Genomic DNA, 22279 nt, shown 5'->3' on the forward strand with positions numbered 1-22279 from the left:
GGACCTTATTAGTGACGACGCGCTTCCCGATCGACCGTATGGATCTCCACCGTTAAAAGAGCCTCCCTGTTTTTGTTTTGCTCTCCTCGTTCATATACTTGACCGTGGCCAGGATGTGATCATGAACTGCTGTCGGCGTTCACTTCTTCACCTACCATACCGAACGATTATGTGGCCGTGGTACTGTCGTCCATGCCCAGCAGCCATCGGACACCATGCAGATCCCTCCAAAGAAAGTCATTATGTCCTGGCCCCGGCCGAACTATGAGCATCCAAAAGAACTTCGAGGGCCTGGGTTGATTATATTGACAGCCATATTCGCCCCGTTGACTGCCGCTGTCGTTGCCATCCGCTTGTTCACTCGTATTCGAATATCAAAGAGTTTTGGTACCGATGATATACTCATAGTTGCTGCAGCAATTCCGGCCATTGCCTGTGGTGTAATTACAGTCCTGGGCACGATCAAGTATGGATGGAGTCGACATGTCTACGATGTACCGTTCGACCAGCTTGTCCTGGGACTGAAGCTCACTATGGCGTTGGAGTGTCTCTTTGGCATCAGCTGCGCTCTCACGAAGCTATCCCTCCTCTTCTTTACGCGGAAAATGATTTCGGGAATAAATTCAAAGATCTTGAAGTGGCTCGTTTTCATTACCATTGCCATAGTTGCGGCTGAAATGGTCATCTTTTGCATTGTGGTCATTTTCACCTGCCGGTATAGTTTGCCCTGATCAACACTCTTTGATCTATACAATGGAAACAAAAAACAGCCAGCAGCTAACTTGAGTCGGATCTAGCCCAGTATCAGCCTACTGGACTCTAAGTCTCCACCCCCAGGAATGCATCAACGAAACGGCACATCTCCTGATCGGTACAATCATTAACATATTCACGGATCTCTTGGTTGTTATCTTGCCAATACCGACCGTCATGGGCCTCAAGTTGCCGTACAGACAGCGTATCGTCTTAGCCCTCCTTTTCGGCGCTGGTTTCGCAGTCTGTATTGCAGGCAGCGTCAAAACCTACTATGTCCATGCATATAATGTCTCGTATGACAAAACCTGGGATTCCTACCCCGTCTGGATCTCAGGCACCATCGAGCTGTACCTCGGCGTTGTATGTTGCAAATCCCCTCGGCTAGAATTGTGAGGACTGTATGGCTAACAATAACATCCAACTAGCTTGCTGCTTCGTTGGCCTCTCTCAAGCCGTTCTTCGCCCGCTACCTCCCCGCAGTCCTGGGCACATGGTCCTCCCAACGAGGCGGTCCTTCTGATTATTCCAACTCCCGGTCTCGCGGACGGCGAGGAGACAACGGGTATGTTAGTGATAGCAACGGCGGAATTCTCAACAGCTACCATACGACAACGACCGTCGCGTCTGCAACCCCAAATGGTATCGAGTTTGTAAACCTGGATAAGAAAGGGGTGATGGTGTCCAAATACATAACATATGAAGCCAACAATGTATCGAAACCTTCAAGCATTCGGTCCGCGGACGCAACATCAGAGTCGGAACTGAGGCTGACATGACCTAGATTTACTAACTCTTTCATCTTTTTTGTTTCAATGTGTGCATTGTTACGGCGGCAGGATGGTGGCAGGATTGGGTTTCGTCGGCATCTTCTAGGCTCTTTCGATATATCGAGTTTTAATGTGACGAAGAAGTGTTTTTTGAGGCACATAAGCTATGTAATTAGGTAACTAACTAACTTGTTAACTAACTAGGTAATTGGTTGACTGACTGGCAAAGCTTTGCTAAATCTCAGTAGACTCCCGCAGTTAACTAGTTAGATGGCCTAAAGGTAACCTATTCCAGGCTTAAACGCGGCTAGGGATGACATCTGGCATGGTCTGCCCCGTATGTGTTAAAGTGATGTTTGTTTTTGCCCAGCTAGTCTAACTCGGTAGTCATCGACAGGGGCTGCGGGATGCAAACATACCCCAGGGGGCAGCTCGGTGTAACAAGCTTCGGTTGGCGGATGCTTGTCTGCCGCTGGCGCGAAAGCCGACTGATATCAACCAGGCGTGGCTATTATTCCTCCGTACGAGGTCTCTGTCTGCCGAGCTAACTAGTTACTTGGTACATAGCAGACAAGAGGTCTAGATTTACCGTCGGAGAGCTGTATTAGAGGAGATGCATCCTTTGTGCATCTTTTGTCCTACACGGTCCCTAGGCATTGGTCTTGCAAGGTGGCAGATCAGGTCATCTAGACGTGATAGAACGTGGATTCTATTTGCATCGGGTCTATATGTGAACTAAAAAGCTGACCTCTATCCGACCCAGACCGTCTATAGACCAGGTGATAAGTAAGAAGCACCCCCAAAAGACAGAATCAAAATGCCCAGTGCGTGTGTATGTATGTCTCCCATGCTCCGTGGCTATGCATGCGTCGTATCATTTCAAGCCCACCACTTCTTTCTCTTCTCCTGGAGATCAACGAGCTGGTTCTGGAGCTTCTTCAGCTCATCGATGCGGGACGCCTCGGTGTTCAGAACCCGCAGATGTTCCTTTTTCAAGTCCTCGAAGGCCTCGTCGAGCTGTTTGTGCCACGGATATAGGACGAACACCTGGAAGCACAGGGCGGAGGAGGCGACGAAGAAGTTGGTCAAGCTGATGCCGCGGGCTGCCTCTTTTCTGGATCCAGCCATCTGGTTCGAAAGCCGGTAGGCCATAACCAATGGATAAGACAGTTTTAGAGTCATACTCCTGGAGCAGACTACTTACTTTTTTGATGCAGGGGCTCTCGCTACGATATCAGATGCTGTGTGAAGGCTGGAGGAGAACGAGACGATCGGGGCTCTATGGTCTATGGTGGAAAGCGCAGGTATCACTGTCCAGGAAACGGGCGCTGGTCATAATAGGCGAGTGTCTGAGGAGAGTCAGCTGTGTTATCTGCGAGTTGTTGCTCTTGAAACGAGTGTTTTTTTTTACAGCAGAGCAAGCAGCAGGCGAATACAACAACAAGAGAGCGAAAACTCTGCCTTGTCCTCCTCACTTTACTGACGGGCTCCTCTTAGGCCTAGGTACTTTAGTTGCTGTCGAAACCGCCGAAGGAGAACGTGAATGCCGACTTTTCGCCGAGAGGCGCCGCGGAGCCCAGCAAGCCCCACGGCCAGCGGTCGACCCTGGCGCCTCACGAGGACTGAGCAGCTGCAGCAGGGCGTTTAAGAAGCCGCTGGAAGCTGCTGGATCGCGGAAGACGCTGCTTTGGCCTGATCGCCGGCTCATCAACGGCCTGCTGGGGAACGGCCGATGCGATGGCTGTACGGAGTAGGGCGTGGCTAGCCAGCGTGCCGGTCGACTGCCTGGAGAAGCCGACTGGAGGGAGTTCCACAGACAGGCTCCGACCCGACAGGCACCATTATTGCAGCTCTGCACATCATCATCGCCGTCGTCTCCTCAATCTTCTCTTTTCTTCTCTATCTTGTCTTTCTTCTAGCCGTCTTCTTCTGCTTCTGCTTCTTTTTGATATAAAAAAAAAAGAGCCGAGAAAGTCATGGCTTCCACGTGACTCTCCGCCAAAAAAAAAAAAAAGAAAAAAAAAAAAGAAAAATGGAAGCAGACGAGAAGGAGAGAAGATGAAGAGAAGAAAAGGATGAAAGAAGGGAGGTTTATTCCATCGTCGCCGTCGCCGTCGCCGCCGCCGTCGCCGCCTGTCTGTCAGCGCTGATCTCCCCTCGTTTTGCTCGTTTTCTCCCGAGCCATCAGTGCAGGGGCCTTAGAAAGAGAGCGACACCAAGAAAAAGGGGCTCCCGCGCTTTTATCTGACTGGCGGGAGGTTTATTTATTTATTTACCCCTGAACGAGGCTATACTTCCCGTCGACCGCTTGGAATTGTATTCCGCGAGATTCATTTCTGCCCGTCGAAACAGGGTAAAACTCTTCATCCCCGTCCCTCGAGACCCGTCCGCTCGCTCTTTTTTTGCCGCCTTGCCTCGTCTCGTCCAGGCGTTGACATTCGTTTTTACACACTCCGTGCGCTGCATCCCTTACACCGAACGCCCGACAGACTTCCCCTACGCCCAAGGTGCATAGCCGCGACTGCGCGCCCCCTGTTACTCCGTACATCCAGCCGTGAACCAGGTGGGAATTCTCCGATCCAACGTCATCGGCGGCGGCTGTTATCCTGCCCCCCCCAAGAGGACCGCCGTGGGAAGCAATGATGACTTCTCCTACGTCGACTACGCTCTTCCACATTCCTACCAACCGGATATCTTCAGTGACGAACGGAAAGGGCATCACTCGCAGACGCCGGACGCTCACCAGCCCTTCTAGCAGCCATATACTACAGACCATCGAGGAGAGGAAGCTATGCAGGCTCAGGAGGACGCCTTCTTTGCTGCACCGCTGCAAGCACCTTGTGGTCCGGCATACATGGACCGTCCCGCTCGTTCCTCTGCTCGCCATTCTTTTCTTGTACGGCGTTAATCCCACGGAATCTAGTCTCTTTCATCGTTTTATATTCCTCTCATACAAACAGCCACGGTCTGACCCCATGAAACCTGTACAATATGCAAAGGGTCCATGGGACATCGCATTCGTTATCTTTTATACCATCGTCCTCTCTGTTGCTCGAGAGTTTGTCATGCAAGAGCTACTACGGCCCTTGGCTATCTTCTGCGGGCTGAAATCGCGGGGTAAAAGGCTCCGATTCATGGAACAGACCTATACTGCCCTCTATTTTGGCATAATGGGACCGGCAGGACTCTATGTGATGAGTACCTCTCCAGTCTGGTACTTCAATACCCGTGGAATGTATGAGGCTGCTCCTCATCTGACGCTCGACGCTGGCTTCAAGTTCTACTACTTGTTCCAGGCGGCCTACTGGGCGCAGCAGGCGGTAGTCATGCTGCTCGGGATGGAGAAGAGACGAAAGGACTTTAGGGAGCTCGTAACGCATCACATCGTTACTCTAGTCCTTATCTCTCTAAGCTACCGTTTTCATTTCACTTATGTCGGAATTGCGGTCTACATAACCCACGACATCAGTGATTTCTTCCTTGCTGTAAGTCCCAACTTATCCAATATCACTTCCTTTTTAATGAACAACACGGCCCCTTTTTAACACGGATACCCGTATAGTCATCCAAGTCACTCAACTACATCGACAGCCCTCTGGTAGGGCCTTTCGTCGGTGCCACTATCGCTACCTGGATCTACATGCGCAACTACCTAAATCTACGCATAATATTCTCCCTTTTCAACGAGTTTGATACCGTTGGCCCCACCGAGCTCGACTGGGAAGCAGGCCAGTTCAAATGTCTCTACACCAAGCTCTTCTTTCTGTTCCTGCTGGTTTCCCTCCAGGCCCTCAACCTCTTCTGGCTCTTTTTGCTTGTGCGCATTGCCTACCGCTTTGTCGTGCACAACATCGCAAAGGATGAGAGATCCGAAGCCGAAGAGTCCGAGATCGAAGAGATGAAGGCCAAGGAGGCTAAGGTAGCCGGATCATCTGCTATAATACAGTCTTCCAGCCTGAAGCCTGTTTCATGAATTCCTCTTCTCTTCTACTTCATCTTTGCCTTCTCCATGAGAAGCTGTAAAGACGGGTATTTACTTCTTGCCAAGTTTGATTTCGCTTCTTCAGTATTGATACCACCTTTGCTCGATTTTATAATGTTTAATATCATGGCAACTAGATAGATTCTACGAATAAATGCACATAACCATCTCTCTTGTTATCTTCTCCTCCGTTACCCCTGAACAGTAAACTAAGTACATATGCTCGCTCACTCGCTGCCTGCTGACCTAAGCCGCCTCGTCACATGAAGCAAGCCAACGTCGAAACTCCCAGGAAGAATAATAATTATTAGATATCGATTGTGATAACCAACTGCAACTCGACTACGTACATTCCTTCATCCATCCGACAATCCCCCGGGCTCGTCTTTCAGAAGCTGGCTCGCCTTATTTGTTACCTGCTTTGCCTCGCGCAGGTAATGCGCCACTGTCCCGTTCGCTTAACTACCCCGGTGAAGCTTCTCCAGCTTGGAGCTATGCTCGCGCTTCTCACGCGATAACAAGTTGACCTAAAACCCAAACGCTCAAACACCCTCCAAACAGCAATCCGTATCTGCTCTTGCGCACGGGTTCGCGAGGCCTGAATCTATCGGGATCAATACAAGGTCTAATACACGGTCAATAATTGAAATGCGTATCATAAAGCCTGTTTGGCTCACGCATGGAGGTCTGGACTCGTCTTCATCCTTATCAAAACTCGGCATTATCATAAATCGAACTTTTACTGACTGTTTCTCTCCGCGCTTGCTGGAGATACTCTTAAATAGGTGAACGGAAAGATTTCGAAGTATACAGCTGTGACGTTTCACCGGACGGGAAGAGACTGGTTACTGCCGCCGGAGGTGAGCTGCCACTACATCGTCCACGATTACCACCACTGCATGGGCCACTGGTCCCCTCCCACCTTGGACATTTGATATTTTTTGAAAATTCGTGGGGTTTTGCTCCCGTTTTTATGCAAGGCTTAGCTAACTGGGCGTGCGCGCGATGAATAGATGGATACGTTCGAATATGGTCTACAGAGGCAATATACAATGCGGGCGATCCGGCATATGATGACAAGCCCAAGCAGCTGGCTTCTATGAGCAATCATTCCGGAACAATTCATACGGTTCGCTTCTCGCCGAATGGGAAATACTTAGCCTCTGGGGCGGACGATAAGATTGTTTGCGTGTACACTCAAGAAGTGAATGCCACCGCCCATGCGACTTTCGGTACGGACAAACCCGTTTTTTTAAACCCCCATAATCCTAAGACTAATTTGTTTGCCCTGGTATAGGATCTAATGAACCCGCTCCTGTGGAAAACTGGCGTACTATTCGCCGCTTAATCGGCCATGATAATGATATTCAAGACTTAGGGTGGTCCTATGACTCTTCTATTCTAGTCTCAGTAGGACTGGATTCTAAAGTCGTAGTATGGTCAGGCCATACTTTTGAGAAACTAAAGACGCTCCTCAACCATCAGAGCCACGTCAAAGGAATCACCTTTGACCCCGCAAATAAATACTTTGCTACAGCCAGTGATGACCGTACCGTTCGGATATTCCGCTTCAATTCCCCCTTGCCCAACTCCACTGCCCACGACCAGACGCATAATTTTGTGCATGAAAGGACAGTTAAAAGTCCGTTTGTGAATTCCCCTCTCACCACATATTTCCGAAGATGCTCCTGGTCTCCCGATGGCAACCATATAGCTGCTGCAAACGCCGTCAATGGCCCAGTCAACGCTGTAGCAATCATAAACCGAGGTTCATGGGAAAGTGATATTAACTTGATCGGCCATGAAGCTCCAGTTGAAGTCTGCGCCTTCGCACCCCGGCTCTACTCACCCCAGCCGATTCAAAAACCTATGTTGGATAGCCACGGAAATCCAGTCCACAACGCGGTCACCGTTATTGCATGTGCTGGAGGAGATAAATCGTTAAGCATATGGATCACCAGCAACCCACGGCCCATCGTAGTAGCGCAGGATATATCAGTCAAGGCAATATCCGATTTGGCATGGAGTCCTGATGGAAATAATTTGTTTGCCACCGCCCTTGATGGAGCTATCATTGCTGTCCGATTTGAGACCGCAGATCTAGGCCACCCAATGCCCATTGAGGAAAATGAAAAGTCATTGTCAAAATTTGGAACGAATCGGAGAGGTGCGGGGATGGTCGAGTCCACTGACGGCTTACTCCTTGAAGAGAAAAGCAAAGCTGGGGAACTGCGTGGAGTAAAAGGCAGAATGGGCGCGTTAATGGGGGATGGCCAAGCTGATACTGACAGCACGGTTAGCGGAGATGCGGATGCTGCCGTAGCCGTAACCTCTGCGCCGAAAAATGCCCAGGCTGATAAGTCGAACAAAACTGGGACTACCAATGGAACGGAGCCAGCCCAAGCAAAGCAGGACCCATATGCTGTGAAGTTGGACAGGTTGAAACAAAGACCAACATATACTAAAGATGGGAAGAAGCGAATTGCACCACTATTGGTTTCTGGAGCAGTGGGGTCTCAATCTTCTCTTCCCCAGACAAAGCTAGTTGCCGCGTCAATGAACACCCAGGGGACATCAGAGGGACCACAGTCAGTACTTGACTTGTCCAAGCCGTTCGATGGTCTACCGAAGGGAGGGTTGGCAGCATTGCTATTTGGAAATAGGCGAAAGTTTTCTCAACTAGAAGATGACGAAGAAAACTCAGCCGAGAAAAGAGTAGCAACTGCAAGAGATAATGGCGTAATACCTATTCTCTCAAACACTCCGGATGGACTTGTCCCTGCAGTTCCAACTCCCAGTGGACCACAAGAAACACCCAGTTTCATCAGACCCGCGGTGGTCAACCCTTGCATGGCCATCAGTCAACTACGCCTCGCAGTTCCAAAGATACGAAGTCATATCCTGCAAGGTATAGACACCCTTGGGAACCCGAAGGATGTATCAGACAACGCAAAGGCCAGAGTGGATATTGTATTTGAAGCGCGAAATCCATCTCAGGCAAGTTTGACTGGGCGCGCGGTTGATAAGGAGCCGGTACGAATCAGTCTTAATCGCGGTGATCAGCCATTGTGGCAGGATTATCTTCCCAAGGCTGTGATACTTGTTACTGGAAACAAGAAGCTCTGGGCAGCAGCGTCTGAAGATGGTTCCATATATATATGGACGCCAGCCGGCAGGCGTCTCGTCAATGCCTTGGTGCTTGAATCACAGGCGGTGGTGCTAGAGTGTATGGAGTCATGGGTACTCTGCGTCACTGCTGTAGGGATGTGCTATGTATGGAATGTCGGCACTCTTTCATCACCCCATCCTCCCGTTTCACTCCAGCCAGTACTGGACGCAGCTCTACATACCATGACAAGTCATGCAACCGCCGTTCCATCCATAGTCGCATCAAGAATCAGTTCTGAAGGTCGAATAATCGTTGGTTTGTCGACAGGAGACGGATACAGCTACTCTCCATCACTGTATACCTGGCAACGACTATCCGAGCCATGGTGGGCTGTGGCAAGTCAGTACTGGAACTCCACTGAGGCACCGGTAGGCAACGTCCAGGTCCGCGGTCAGGCAGAAGGAGAGTCCGTAGCCCCAGTATCTGCTGGCATAGTCCCGTTCCTAGAACGAAACACCACCCAGGAAGTCCTCGCCCGAGGACGTGGACACTTCCTACAACGCCTCATCAAAGTGCTTTTATCTCGCGAAGGATTCGAGGGCTTCGAAGCATCTGCCTCTATAGCTCACCTGGAGAACCGAGTTGCCGCTACCCTGTCTCTTGCCGCTAAAGAGGAATTCCGCATGTACCTCTCTATGTACGCCAAACGACTGGGTGCAGAGGGAGCTAAACTCAAGGCTGAAGAGCTATTAGAAGATATCCTCGGTGGTGTTTTCGAAGACCAGGTAATTGAGGATGAGAAGGCGAAGCAGAGCCGTCAGCCAGGACAGCCAGAGCAACGGTCCTGGGTGAACGAGTCCGAAACATTGTGTGGATGGCCTCGTCGAACCCTCCTCAAGGACGTGATTCTAGCATTTGGTATGTTACTCAACGAATTTAGTACTCTTTTTACAGATACTAACATGTCATACAGGCAAACATCGCGATCTGCAGCGGGTGACTGTGCCGTATGCTCAGCTTCTGGGTATACTCGACGAGAGTCAGGATGACAACGATACCATGGATGTTTGAGTGTTTCTTTTATTTCATGTCTACCGCTTGGAGTTCAGGGTTGGGGCTACATTCAACTGGGACGGCGGATAGCTCTCTTATTTTAACAATCTGTACTCTATCGTCTTAGATTGGCACTTGTCCTCTTCTTGTTCTTTATCATTATTCTTTGCTCTTGTTTTTTTTATACCCGCATTAAAAGGTGCTTGTAATCTGGATATGGTTGTTATCTTAAGGTTCTTACTAAGCCGACCCGTGACCTCCGTCGGAATAACCATTTTCCTTCTCTAGGGCAAAACGTGAACTTTTTTTCCGGCCAAACAGAAAGAGAGAGCAAAACCAGCGGAAAAAGTGACAAATATAAAAACATCATCAAAATTTATGCAGCCTCTCTTCTCCCCCTCCCGCTCCCTGGTGCTCTTCTCTTCCTCCCCCACTCGCCCCTTGACACAACTCGCAGCTGGTCCTGCTTTTGGCCCCTTCACTCTTCTTCTCTTCAGAACTTCTCCCTCGCTAGTGAGCTCCCGAGGCTTCGCAAGCAGGAAGAAGAAAATGGCGCCCAAGAAGCCTGTCAAGCGGGAGAAGGTCCTCCTCGGACGGCCGGGCAACAGTCTGAAGAGCGGTATAGTATGTGCGAACCCTTCTTATGGTCTGTTCTGTCGTTCTCAATTTCGCTTCTCCTGTTCTGATTTGGCTGTTTCGGGTGGCTAACGAGTCTATTGACGCATAGGTTGGTCTGGCCAATGTTGGAAAATCTACTCTTTTCCAAGCCATCACCAAATCTACACTGGGAAACCCTGCCAATTTCCCCTATGCCACAATTGATCCTGAGCAGGCTCGAGTTATTGTACCGGATGAACGTTATGACTGGCTGTGCAAGCACTACAAGCCCAAGTCAGAGGTTCCGGCTAACTTGACAGTATATGATATTGCTGGTCTTACCAAAGGAGCATCCACAGGAGCTGGTCTTGGAAATGCGTTTTTGTCTCATATCCGTGCTGTAGATGCCATCTTCCAGGTTGTACGTTGCTTTGATGATGCTGAGATCGTGCACGTGGAGGGTGATGTCGACCCTGTTCGTGATCTAAACATCATCAGCGAGGAGCTTCGTATCAAAGATATTGAGTTCGTGGAGAAGGCGCTTGAAGGTTTGTCCAAGCAGACCAGACGAGGCGGTCAGTCCCTTGAGATGAAGAAACTCAAAGAAGAAGAAGAGATTGTCGCCAGAGTCCTTGCTTTCCTCAAGGAAGGTAATGATATTAGAAAAGGTGACTGGGGCCCCAAGGAGGTAAGAATTTTCTCCCCTTGTCCCTTGCCACCCACCTGCACATGAATATGGTATCATCCTCTGATGAATAAGAGCTATAACGCTCGACATTTAACCCAGCTCGTCGAAAGGCCAAAAGGCCCTCGTGAGATAAAATCCAAAGCTGATTGTTGATACCTATTCACTGAATTTGCTGCATTGCTATCCTATAATATGTTATTGCAAGGTCTAACTAGTTGACTTGTAGGTCGATGTGATTAATCCCCTCTTTTTGTTGACTGCCAAACCTGTGGTTTACCTAGTCAACCTTAGCGAAAAGGATTATATCCGCCAGAAGAATAAATATATCCCCAAGGTTGCCGAATGGATTAAAACTAACTCCCCTGGTGACCCCATTATTCCTCTCTCAGTCTCTTTCGAGGAGCGTCTAGCGCAGCTCGGAGATGATGCTGCAGCTGCTGAAGAATGTGAGAAGCTAGGCACCAAGTCTGCTTTGCCAAAAATTATTGTCACCATGCGCCAGAGTCTTAACCTGGGCAGCTTTTTCACTACTGGTGCGGATGAAGTTCGTCAGTGGACTATCCGTAAGGGCACCAAGGCTCCACAGGCCGCTGGTGTTATTCACACAGGTATGTTAATACGATACTTCTCTCCCTTGACTTGACCGATATCTAACAACTTTTCATCATAGATTTTGAAAAGACCTTTATCCAGTGTCTTGTTTTTAACTTTGATGTACTAAAAGAATGCGGTGATGAAGCTGCCGTAAGAGCAGCTGGTAAGGTCCTCACTAAGGGCAAAGATTATGTTATCGAGGATGGAGATATCGTCCTGATCAAAGCCGGTGCGGCCAAGGCATAGTTGTGCCATATGAATTGCGTACTTAGCGTTCCCCAGCCTTAAAAATCTAAGTGCTGCAGACTGTAATATTAATAAAAAATACTAGTCGAGGGAATCAATGTGCCAAAATAATAATATTGTGAGCCTCTTAGCTTGTTTAATATGTAAATTCTATCTTTTGCAGGATTCTATCGAGTAACAACGGCGTAAGCACTAACATCGCGAGGTTGCATCATGTGACCCAGTCTATCAGCAAGCATCTTCACAACAGCCAAAGCTTTCATTATAATTCTCACATATATTTGATACATATCAAATTCTCCTGCACACAATAACCATGTTTAAAAAAGAGTATGTAGCCTTATACAAATTCGGACTACTGATGAAGAAAGAGTGTCCTCCACCACCACCATCAACTATAGCTACCCCGCGGCGTTGAAGATGCGCGGGGTCAATTTTATATCCTATATCAATTTGAAGCTATTGAATAACTAACAAAACGACTGACTTAGTATAACTGCGGGAGCACGGTCAAAAGTCAAGTCTTCAGTGCAAAGGTCTTTACGGGCGAAATTCCTCGAGACTCATCCAGGTTTCGAGCCATATATCGATGAAGTTCTACCAAAGAAGGCTTCTTTAGAAGCCATGAAGCTGTACGCTATATATCTCCTACCACATCTATACACACACACAATGACTGATCGTCTTGGCTCCTACAGACCGGACCGAGTAACCCTATATATCGCAGACTCCAAACCCATTTTCTTCCAGTCCATGGACAGTCCTCTAATTCCCCATCTACGAGTTCTCCATGCTTTCCCCAACGCCATGCCTACGGTTGGAATTGACAGAGGGGCAATCAGATTCGTCCTATCAGGAGCTACATTGATGGCCCCTGGTCTCACATCTGCCGGCGGTAGTCTGCCTGACGCGGAGCATGCACTAGAAGCCGGCACAATAGTAGCAATCAGGGCGGAAGGAAAGGAAGAAATATGCATGGTTGGTGAGCTGAAGGTGGGAACCGAGGATATTAAGAAGAAGGGGAAAGGCGTTGTCATGGATGAAGGTCATTATTTGGGCGACGGGCTTTGGAAGCTAAACTTTGATTAATATTTGTGATTCTACAGCCGGAAGGTGGTTGGATATGTGACTCTTCTTCCCCTTTATTGTTAAATGTTTGGTTGCCGGTCTGGGTGCATTTTCGTTAGGCAGGTCTAGGTCCTACTCCGAGCTATGTAAGCTTCATCAATTTTATTATATACAAATCTATTAAATTCCATAAAAGGACCGGGTATCGCCCTCAATTCATCTCTGTAGAAACGAGGATGTTAATGGGAAAGCTGCCAGATGAAGGGCAATCCACAACATCAAAGCGGTCAGGATCTGTGCCGTAAAGTTGACACCCAGCTTTTACGCTCTGCAAGGAGCGACTCCATGTCAAAATCACGGGCTAATGTCTAACATTGCAAAACGGGGAATGGGGCAATCGTCAACATCAACCGGGCTACCAGGACCTTCTCTTCTCAGGCCTACTCTCACAACAGCGCGTTTCAACACCCTACCGGAACCATCTAATGCAATGAGGAATTGTGCGATCTCACCGCACAGCTCCCAGTCTCCCCGTTGTGATGCCAACCGCAAGAGACGAACGGCAGAGTCTTCAATCTTATCAAAACTATCTCCACTATCTCCGTCATCGGTGTCATCAAAAGCCTGCAAGACAAGTAGGTAGCCTCCAGCCGTTTTCAGCGAATTAAACTTGAGTGCTTGTTCAAATAACTCATTTGGGGGTGGAAGATAAGCGAAAAGAGTTCGCCAGGATCGTAGCTCCGTTTTTCGGATACACTGAACAAGAATATCAAGGTATAATTCAGGTGGGTTGGCAGCCTGGAGAAATGCTAACACACCGGGTAGTAATTGCTTCCCCTTCACAGGGGTCTCAATGCTGTTTCCTATGCTATGGTCATCTACGGCCTCGTCCAAGACGTGATGCAATAGAATTTCCAAGGCGTGAGGGAAGTATGACAGGTGTGAGAAATGGTGGCAAATCGAGAGAGCTGACGGTGTGTCAAAATAAGATAAGTTGTGCTGCAGGACGTATGGGAGAAAAAGTTGGGTCTATACACATCAGTATACGGTAGCTGGTAATAATGATTCGAGTAAGAACTTACTCTGATTGCAAATCTCTGTAATGTGAAAGTAACATCACGTCTTTGAGTGATCTCTGGCTCAATACCAAGAACTATGCCTTTGTTTAGCAGTATAGAAATAGGATAAAAGTCAGTGGGGATAGGCAAGTTCTTTGGTCCTTCAACTGATCGGCCAGTTGGGCGAAGTATATCTTGCATATCACTCCAGACGAACAGGTCCTTCCCACCAAAGACCCATAAAGAATCGCGGAGCGAGATATCGGAAGGGGAATTATTAACGGTGATCTCAGGGGTTTGTCCACCAGAAGAGGGCTCGTCGTTTGGAGGTGCAAAATTGAACGATAGTTGATCGCGCATAAGGATATAATATTCGACATCATGAGCAACAACACGCATATCATATTTCAATGCCCCGTTGGGGGAAACCGATGGTTGAAGCAAAACCAGTTTTCCATCAACAAGGAAGAGAACCGATGCTACAGCAACATCCTGAGATGGGTCTCCGTCACCTAAACAGATGTATTGTATTAGATAAAATTCTGTATAGAGAATATGAATAAGAGGATAGCATACGAAGTTGATCTTCAGGTAGGATCCAACTGATAGCGCGAACACGAGCTGGTGCTCTCACGATTCCATTGAAAGTTATCTGACCCACTTGAACGAGACTAATTCTTGTCCCAACAGCGTTTATAACATAGTGATATAATATGTTATCGTAAGTGTAAACCAAGAGAGAGTCCTCTCCCGAGGGCCCAATGAATACTGCTGGTGCTGGAAGGGGTTCTGAATAGAGGATTGAGGAATTATTCAGGGGCAACTCGCGAGAGTACATCCGCAACTATATCTAGTCAGCTTTACGATTGGAAAAGGAGATAAAGTGGTCTGTATACCTCGTATGAAGAATCGCCCTCAACAGCGACAATGAGGATGTGCCCATACCAGCACATCCCTCCTTGAATGGCGAAAGAATTTTCAACTTTTGGATCATCGAAAGTCTTCCACCTATTGCTGTGAACGCTATAATGAGCCAGGCCACGCCGGCCTGCCACGGCAACGTATCTACCATCTTGTGAGACACAGCATGTACGAATAGGCCATTGAGCGTGGAGATATCCAGGAGGGTATTGAGCATGGTGCCAAAGCGAGTCTTTGCCTGATATAGTTGTTAAGTCGGGAAGATCATGGCCACGATATAGAATGATTTCTGTTCCTGTTTGAAGAAGCGCTCGGGCAAGGTTTGCAGATGAAAAACAACCGGTTAGGGCACTGCGCGCAACTTCTAACAACCATATTCGCTTGTCTTTGGAGGATGCTAGCAGAATGTCGGAGCCACCACCAATCCATGCACCCATGGAAACTCCAGTTAGCCAGGTCTCCCCATTGCTTTCAGCAAGCGACTTCTCTGCTGTGAAGCTGGTGCCACCTGGCTTTCCAAATACGCTCCATGTTGTCCAACCGTTTTCATAACCTGCAAAAAGACAGTATCCATCATATGAGTAGCTCATAAAAGATATTTTTCCCATCGTAGCTGCAGATGCCGGCATCTGTAATTTGTGGGATAGCGGAATATTGCCGGAGTAATCCCTTGCTGCATAGACGCATATCTCACCGTTAACGCAACTAACTGCGAAAAGGGAGAATCTTGCATTTACAGCAACCTGGAGCGCCCGTTGCCCATCATTTTCTGGATTGTGAAATCTGTGTCCGGTGAAATTGACCTTGGATGAACCGGACTCGTCGGCCTCCCGGTAACTGTATTGTACTGCGTAAACCCGACCATCACTTGTTACCCATAACAGAAGATTCATAGCACGGTCATAGACCATTTCGACGACAAGCGACTTCTTTGAGAGCCACGAAATGCGGCTTAGAAGCTCTGTGCTGGTTTGATTACCGCTGCTATCCGGAGTCCACCGTATTAGTTGTATCGCAGCAGGTTTCGTTGTAGCAACCATTAGCTCGTTGTCTAACGCAACAGCTTTGCTAATCCCGGCATCAACTTTAATGGCTACCCTAAACCGTAGGCTTATTTCGCGGATTGCGTGGGAATCATTGGAGGGAAGGTTCCGTCTTGGATGTGACTGTAAGAATAACTGTTGATATACGTGGGAATGCGCATCAGTTGCAATCGAATACGTTATCAAGTAACCCTCTAGCGTCTGTACGACGATGATACCGGAGTCTGGTCGAAGCAGGAGAGCTACATTTGGGCCATAGTTCGTAATAGACACATGAGACCGCTTGATTGCCGCAACGACGGCTGTGGGCTATATCAGACGAGTTAGCATAAATGCCATAGATATCTCTCAGTGAGAAACATACCTTTGTCTGCCAAATGGCCAAAGATGACCTGGTCATCGTTGCAAATAAAGCTCCGCTCTTCGAGACACAGAGTCCAGCAATAGGCTCATCCGCCCAAGCATCGTCCGCGTCTCCCGCATGTTGGATAGCTATCTCCCGGTGCTTGTGCTGTAGCAATCCATTGCTCTGCTTCCTCTCGTCCGCAGACTCAGCAGTAGTTTCTGTCCTATTATCATCCTGCTCGGTCTCCTCTTCCTCTTGCTGCTGTCTCTTCTGCTGTTTCTGTATCTCCGGGCCGTTGACTGCATAGACTCGGGGCACTCCATTTGGCCAGTACATTGCTATGGCTGACTACCAGGAGCTCATATGAAGCATTGGCTCATTTTTGGCTCAGCGCCCCCCATACCGCATCTCAGCCGGGTCGTCTAAATATCGTAGATGTCGATAGGATTTCGTGGTCAGTTACTCTCGCCGTTGTTTCTCTCCCTTTGACGTTGGAGTCGCGGCCGAGGCTTCGGTCATGTGACCCTCTGACGGAGCTCTCGAGGGAAAAAGAACCGCCTGGAACCTGCAGGCCAACTAAGTAAAAAAACATCCCACCTCCAACAGGCAGAAGAGAAGAGCAGGACATTATCGCCTTTTCACGATGGTATTGTTGCTATCCTCCTAGTTAGACGTGGTCGCATAAAACTAACCTTCGGCTTTAGGCTCCTTCAGACTCGCAGAAACAGCTGGTGTTGGCCATAATAGACTTCCTCAACACCAGTCTCAAGGATGGAACGCTTACCGCAGAGCATTCAGAGTCGATAGAGATCGCTACCTCATGCCTTGGGGACACATTTGGTGTTGACCCATCCGATGAGGCTGCCGTGAAAGATGCCTTGGGCGGACAGTCTCTAGTGAACATCTTCAGTGTCTACCAAAAGGTGAAAGGCACCAGGAATACCGCTCCTGCAGCCGCCCCCAGTGAGGAACAAAAAGAGCCTAGCAAAACCGCTTCTCAGCCAGCTGGCGCTCCAACTCCTGAGTCCGATAAGCTGAAGTCCGAGGGAAACGCTGCTATGGTCCGCAAAGATTACCCCGCCGCGATTGACTGTTATACTCGCGCTCTAGACATTGCGCCTGCTAACCCCATCTACCTATCTAATCGTGCTGCTGCATACTCCGCCTCTGGGAACCATACAAAAGCTGCTGAGGATGCTGAGGTTGCCGTTGCTGCTGACCCCAAATACGTCAAGGCCTGGAGCCGACTTGGACTCGCTAGGTTCGCTCTGGGAGACGCCAAAGGCTCCGCAGAGGCTTACCAGAAGGGCATCGAGGCTGAAGGCAACGGTGGCAGTGATGCCATGAAGCGCGGCCTGGAGACAGCTAAGAAGCGCATTGCTGAAATGGAGAAGACTGAGAATGAACCCCCGGCCGAAGCTGTTGATGACGCTGCTGGAGCCACTCGTGGCGCTCCAGGCGGCATGCCAGATCTATCCTCTCTTGCAGGCATGCTTGGAGGTGGGGGTGGAGGCGGCATGCCTGACTTTAGTACCCTTATGAACAATCCTATGTTCGCTAACATGGCCCAGAATATAATGAGCAACCCTGACATGCTGAATAACTTGATGAGCAACCCGGCCCTGAGGCAGATGGCTGAGAACTTTGGAGGCGGCCGTGGCAGAGGATCAGGCTCAGGTGGTCTTCCTGACATGTCTGCGCTTATGAATGATCCCAGCATTGCCGAGATGTAAGTTGTTTTTATCTTCATCAATTCCCCGTTAAACTTTCAACTACTAATATACATTTTCAGGGCAAAGAATTTCATGGGAGGAAGAGGCGGTGGCCGCGGTACCGGCCCAAGCCCATAAAAGAAATATAATCAACTTGGAAATTATTATTTCTCTTTGGTTGCTCCTGGGACGTGGGAGATTTAGATGGTGCCGTTATGATTAATGTCAATCAATGTTTCTTTTCGTCATATGAAACTATCCCTTAAGGTCGTTCATATTATAAAGCTTTATTCGTAATTTGGTTCAAGAAATTGAAACATATATATACAGTATGTGAGAAGAGATAGGGCGATATGCGAGCCAATCAAGGTATTTAAACAAAACATGAAAAAGAACTTGCTCGCGGTCATCAGAAAATGGATTTCGTGCATATTTATACACGTTATTCCACCGTCAGCACATCTATTGGACTCCAAGTAGTATACAGCCAGATTTTTGAAACACCGGGAAGAAAAGAAAGGGGTAACAGTAGCAGCCAAATGGGACAGGTTAGAGAGAGGGGGAGGGTGTTGTGACAGAAATGCTATGCTTGAAGGGAAATATCGCACTCGTATAAAACAGTGATATCAGGCGTCTGTAGATTATAATGAAGTTGTTTTCCAGGCAGGGTTTGAGGAATGCCATGAGAGTAACCAAAGGGTAAGTAGGTATACATGTTTAAATGTAATCCCTGCCAGACTTTTGCAGCTCAATCAATCTCCAGCCACGAGTCTCGGGGTTATTGACCTCGTCTGGAATTCGAGTGACACCGATGGCATAGGTGACGAGTTGTACCCTGTCTTCCATGCCGGCGGCGAGTTCACCAGTTTTCTCCTTTCGATAGACATGGACCTCCTGACTCCTGCAGGTAATGATAAAAACTGGGATATCACCGGGTTCCAGCATACGGGCATGAGAGATATCGACATGTCGGATATCAAGAATTCGGCCATCAGACTTGAGGCCAGCGGTCTTGTATTGTTTCGTAAGGGCAGAGTAGACATGGAACTGGGCATCGGACAGCCATAGCTTAAGAGTTTCAACATCTCCCTTAACATAGGCATCCAGAACTTCTGGCAAGATATATTCTCGCATCTCGCGCAGGAATGGTTCGATCTGGAAATTTGGATCCATTTGCCGGAAGGCCTTGATTACCATTGCAGTCTCGTTCTCTGCGAAGAAACCAGCTACTCGGTCTGATATGCTTCGGGCAGTGCTTATAAGAGGGTTCTCGGATTCCTCATAGGTGTTCTTCAAGGAGAAAAGACGCTGCATCATGGGGCTGGTATCCCTGAATTCGCGCCACGATTCTTTCCAAGCTGCATCTTTATGAAGTGTGACATTGGTTCCAGCACTGATGGGCCACATAATTAGTTCAAAATATTCAACGATACGATGAGGAAGTGAGAGGTATAGAACTTACTTTGGGTCTTCTTCCATACGCTCCACCTTCTTACTGCCTTCCTTCAATTCCCGCTGCTCTCGTCGTTTCCGTCTCTCTTCCTTTTCGATCCATCCACCATATCGAGAACTGCTTCCATCATCTATGACCTCCTTCATGTTCCCCACAGCGGTTTTATACACTTTTGTCTCTCGGACAGGTCGTGTGGCCTGTTCAATTCCCCTTCCGGTTGCCGCAACACCACTCCTTATTCCCTTGACAGCAGTGGTATCCCATGTCCAGGCGGCACCTTTGCCAATTACGGTTCCAGTCTTTTTCAATGCTGAAGATGTTGTGGAAGACGCGGTGCTGGTAGCAGCTTCGTAAGCGGACCTAGCCTTCCTTACGGACTCACTCTCAGTGAACTGATGGGCAGAAGAAGCGAGTGCCTTGGTAGATTCATTCCACTCCTTTGAGGCTTTAAACTCGGATCGCAGAGTCTCCGTGAAGACTTGCCATGGGGTTTTGTCACCATGGGGTGGGGGTGGGGGTGCTTCCTCCTTTTTCTTTCCATCCTCCTTCTTGGAATCTGCAGATTCTTCTTCTCCCTCTTTCTTCGGTTCTTCCTTTGATTCTTCCTTCGAAGTTTGGCCTTTTGCAGGGCCCTCGGCAGAAGAATCTGTAGGGTTCTGCTGTTTATGTTGCTGTTGCTGGAGGAGGGTGCGTGCGGAGTGGAATGATCTCTTAGTAGCAAGAATTACCCACAAAGGGTCGCTGGCATGTCTCGATAAGTGAGAGAGCCTAGTGGTCGAAGGGATAATCGGGCTAGAGGTCGCAGGAATGGTATTTGGGGAGCTGAAATGTCGAAGAGTGGTCGGGGTAATTATCCGGCGGCCCGCAAGATGTCCTCGGGCGCCTGCTGTAGAGGTCAAAGGGGAGCATCCGCGCAGCACTAACCGCGCAGCGGCAGGCTGGGAGAGTGTTCCTGTTCCAATCATGCTCTGTACTTCCTCTAGATGGCGAGCGAAAGGGCGCTTTATTTGGTCACAAGGTCGTGAAAGTCCTTGGGGTGTTTTCAATTTTCCGTTGACTCCGAGGCGGGAAAAAAAAAAAGAGCGTCAAAACAATTAACCGTGCAAAGCCTTCCAGTACCCGAATGGAAAAATCCCCTCCGTGCAAATAGCCCAACGTCGTCGTAGAGACTCGGTGGTGTCTGCTCGCCTTCTGCTGCGTTGAGAAAAGCTGGATAAAAAAGAAAGTCGAGGAAGAAAATATTTTGGAGCTTCTTTTTCTTTTTTGCCTTTTTTGGGTTTTACAAGCGCCAAGCGCCGGCAAAAGGAAGCAGAAAAAAAAAAACTTCGAAGGAAACATCGAAAAAGCGCAGAAAAAGGACGAGAGGACGACGACGTTCGAACGTTTCACTACACGGTACTGAGTTGACAGGGCAATTGGGCGGCTTTTTTTGTTATGAGAAGTTACCTGAGACAGCTTTTTTAGGGCCATTGACCGCCGGGACGACCTTTTCCTACCTGGCTTCCTGGCCTTTCTTGCGACATCCGGACCTCGTCTTGATCACCCATGAGTGGAAGAATACCGCTGTCGACGGCCCTGCGGTCGTTGGCTCTCTCCGGAGAAGCCCAAAGCTGTTGCAGCCGTTCTTTACTGCGGCGGCCCTTCTCGTCGACGCCGCAATACAGAACAGTCTCCAAGGATACGCAGACACAGAGTAAAAACGACCGTGATCTCGAGAACCGGCTGCTGGGAGGCCAGAGCAAGAACGCTGGCCCTTCACGACTCGCAACCCTGTCCCAGGCCACACGATCGAAGGCAGCAGCCTCATCTAGCTCCAAGACGACGGAGGAGGTCATATCCAGAGTGTCCAGCCTTATCCAGAACCCACAACGAACAACCGAGCTTCCTCACCACCTACACATATACTCCCACAGACGAAACGTCCATGCTACCCTGACAAAACCGAACAACGAAGTGCTAATGTCCGTCAGCACGGGAAACATCGGTTTCCGCAAGGGCCACCGTGGAGACTACGATGCTGCGCACCAACTGGCCGTCTATACCATGGGCAAGATACAGGAGCGAGGGTTTCTGATGCAGATCAACGGGCTGGAAGTGATCCTCAGAGGCTTTGGGCCCGGTCGAGAAGCGTTCACGAAAGTCCTGCTAGGAAAGGAGGGCAAGGTCCTTCGCGAGAGAATCGTCCGGGTGTCTGATTCGACGAGGTTGAAGTTCGGCGGCACGCGAAGCCCAGCAGTAAGACGTCTCGGTTAGACGGTCTTTCAATTGTCTCTTCTGACTTCTTTTGTTTTACTCTCTTGACTCCCTGACTGCCTTGACACTTGCTTTTGATGATGCCTCTGGCTGTCCCGGCTGTCCGAGTCAACGTTCTATGTATACTACCATGTTCAATACTGTTATAGCTAGCATCTTATACATGTCCTACCTGGCCTCTCCTTTTTCTATTGCCAATCTACCACTGTCCATCTGTTACTGCAGCCTCTACAGCTGATTTGTTATTCACCAACTGTCCTGCTCCCAATATCCGATGAAAGCTGGATCACGTGAATCTCTTATCGCCAGGCTTCTTTATATCTTCACAAGCTCAAGATAAGCAGCAGAAAGAAAAGAAGAGAAGCTCAACTCCAAACAACTACAGGCAGACAGACAAGCAGACAGACAGTTAGACAGCCAGGAGACAACAGACCAGCTGAAGGCGATAGTGTCTACTCAATAACACGCGGCCCGGACCTGTGAGGCTCATCTCTCGCTGTTTAACGCCGCTACCTTTGCTCCCTAGCTTGCTCCCCATCGACCTCCGGGCCTCAAACCCCCCCGGGCCAGGATATCATCACCGCAGACCATTGCCATTGCGTGGGACTCTTGACGAGCGGCGGGACCCGTCCG

General features: G+C 48.9%; 10 protein-coding genes across 10 annotated transcripts; 7 read left to right on the plus strand and 3 right to left on the minus strand.

Annotated features, from left to right (window-relative positions):
• Positions 1-215: 215 nt before the first annotated feature.
• Positions 216-2626, plus strand: TERG_08410 (uncharacterized protein; the record flags this gene model as incomplete). Its single annotated transcript, XM_003231064.2, has 3 exons — positions 216-715; positions 798-1116; positions 1182-2626. 3 exons carry the CDS (start codon positions 216-218, stop codon positions 1530-1532), a joined length of 1170 nt encoding a protein of 389 aa, XP_003231112.1. The 3' UTR covers positions 1533-2626.
• Positions 2403-2675, minus strand: TERG_12684 (uncharacterized protein; the record flags this gene model as incomplete). Its single annotated transcript, XM_047751610.1, has 1 exon — positions 2403-2675. The coding sequence occupies one exon, from the start codon at positions 2673-2675 to the stop codon at positions 2403-2405; it is 273 nt and encodes a 90-aa protein (XP_047607536.1).
• Positions 2676-3928: 1253 nt separating this feature from the next.
• On the plus strand, positions 3929-6372 carry TERG_08412 (uncharacterized protein). Its single transcript, XM_003231065.2, has 2 exons — positions 3929-5008; positions 5086-6372. Exons 1-2 carry the CDS (start codon positions 4163-4165, stop codon positions 5494-5496), a joined length of 1257 nt encoding a protein of 418 aa, XP_003231113.2. The 5' UTR covers positions 3929-4162; the 3' UTR covers positions 5497-6372.
• A 232-nt stretch (positions 6373-6604) lies between these two features.
• Positions 6605-9983, plus strand: TERG_08413 (protein HIR1; the record flags this gene model as incomplete). Its single annotated transcript, XM_003231066.2, has 3 exons — positions 6605-6737; positions 6803-9532; positions 9588-9983. The coding sequence occupies 3 exons, from the start codon at positions 6605-6607 to the stop codon at positions 9683-9685; spliced, it is 2961 nt and encodes a 986-aa protein (XP_003231114.2). The 3' UTR covers positions 9686-9983.
• A 233-nt stretch (positions 9984-10216) lies between these two features.
• TERG_08414 (GTP-binding protein YchF) lies at positions 10217-11792 on the plus strand (the record flags this gene model as incomplete). Its single annotated transcript, XM_047748946.1, has 4 exons — positions 10217-10291; positions 10395-10952; positions 11179-11560; positions 11623-11792. The coding sequence occupies 4 exons, from the start codon at positions 10217-10219 to the stop codon at positions 11790-11792; spliced, it is 1185 nt and encodes a 394-aa protein (XP_047604938.1).
• Positions 11793-12108: 316 nt separating this feature from the next.
• TERG_08415 (uncharacterized protein) lies at positions 12109-12881 on the plus strand (the record flags this gene model as incomplete). Its single annotated transcript, XM_003231068.1, has 3 exons — positions 12109-12122; positions 12284-12424; positions 12491-12881. The coding sequence occupies 3 exons, from the start codon at positions 12109-12111 to the stop codon at positions 12879-12881; spliced, it is 546 nt and encodes a 181-aa protein (XP_003231116.1).
• A 333-nt stretch (positions 12882-13214) lies between these two features.
• Positions 13215-16564, minus strand: TERG_08416 (uncharacterized protein; the record flags this gene model as incomplete). Its single annotated transcript, XM_003231069.1, has 5 exons — positions 13215-13889; positions 13943-14430; positions 14495-14762; positions 14815-16191; positions 16247-16564. 5 exons carry the CDS (start codon positions 16562-16564, stop codon positions 13215-13217), a joined length of 3126 nt encoding a protein of 1041 aa, XP_003231117.1.
• A 307-nt stretch (positions 16565-16871) lies between these two features.
• On the plus strand, positions 16872-18078 carry TERG_08417 (uncharacterized protein; the record flags this gene model as incomplete). The annotated part of the gene is made up of 3 exons (XM_003231070.1): positions 16872-16874; positions 16933-17957; positions 18021-18078. The coding sequence occupies 3 exons, from the start codon at positions 16872-16874 to the stop codon at positions 18076-18078; spliced, it is 1086 nt and encodes a 361-aa protein (XP_003231118.1).
• Positions 18079-18657: 579 nt separating this feature from the next.
• On the minus strand, positions 18658-20358 carry TERG_08418 (uncharacterized protein; the record flags this gene model as incomplete). The annotated part of the gene is made up of 2 exons (XM_003231071.1): positions 18658-19333; positions 19403-20358. The coding sequence occupies 2 exons, from the start codon at positions 20356-20358 to the stop codon at positions 18658-18660; spliced, it is 1632 nt and encodes a 543-aa protein (XP_003231119.1).
• A 449-nt stretch (positions 20359-20807) lies between these two features.
• Positions 20808-22221, plus strand: TERG_08419 (uncharacterized protein). The gene has a single exon (XM_003231072.2). The coding sequence runs from the start codon at positions 20939-20941 to the stop codon at positions 21644-21646; it is 708 nt and encodes a 235-aa protein (XP_003231120.1). The 5' UTR covers positions 20808-20938; the 3' UTR covers positions 21647-22221.
• The last annotated feature ends 58 nt before the right edge of the window (positions 22222-22279 follow it).

This window comes from Trichophyton rubrum (genome assembly GCF_000151425.1).
Source record: "Trichophyton rubrum CBS 118892 genomic scaffold supercont2.14, whole genome shotgun sequence".
Taxonomy (NCBI): domain Eukaryota; kingdom Fungi; phylum Ascomycota; class Eurotiomycetes; order Onygenales; family Arthrodermataceae; genus Trichophyton; species Trichophyton rubrum.

Excerpts from the sequence above, each read along its gene's own strand:
- TERG_08419 (XM_003231072.2), top strand. The coding sequence starts at position 20,939 with ATGAGTGGAAGAATACCGCTGTCGACGGCCCTGCGGTCGTTGGCTCTC.
- TERG_08412 (XM_003231065.2), top strand. The coding sequence starts at position 4,163 with ATGATGACTTCTCCTACGTCGACTACGCTCTTCCACATTCCTACCAAC. Across the intron at positions 5,009-5,085 it reads TCAGTGATTTCTTCCTTGCT|TCATCCAAGTCACTCAACTA; the intron begins GTAAGTCCCAAC and ends ATACCCGTATAG.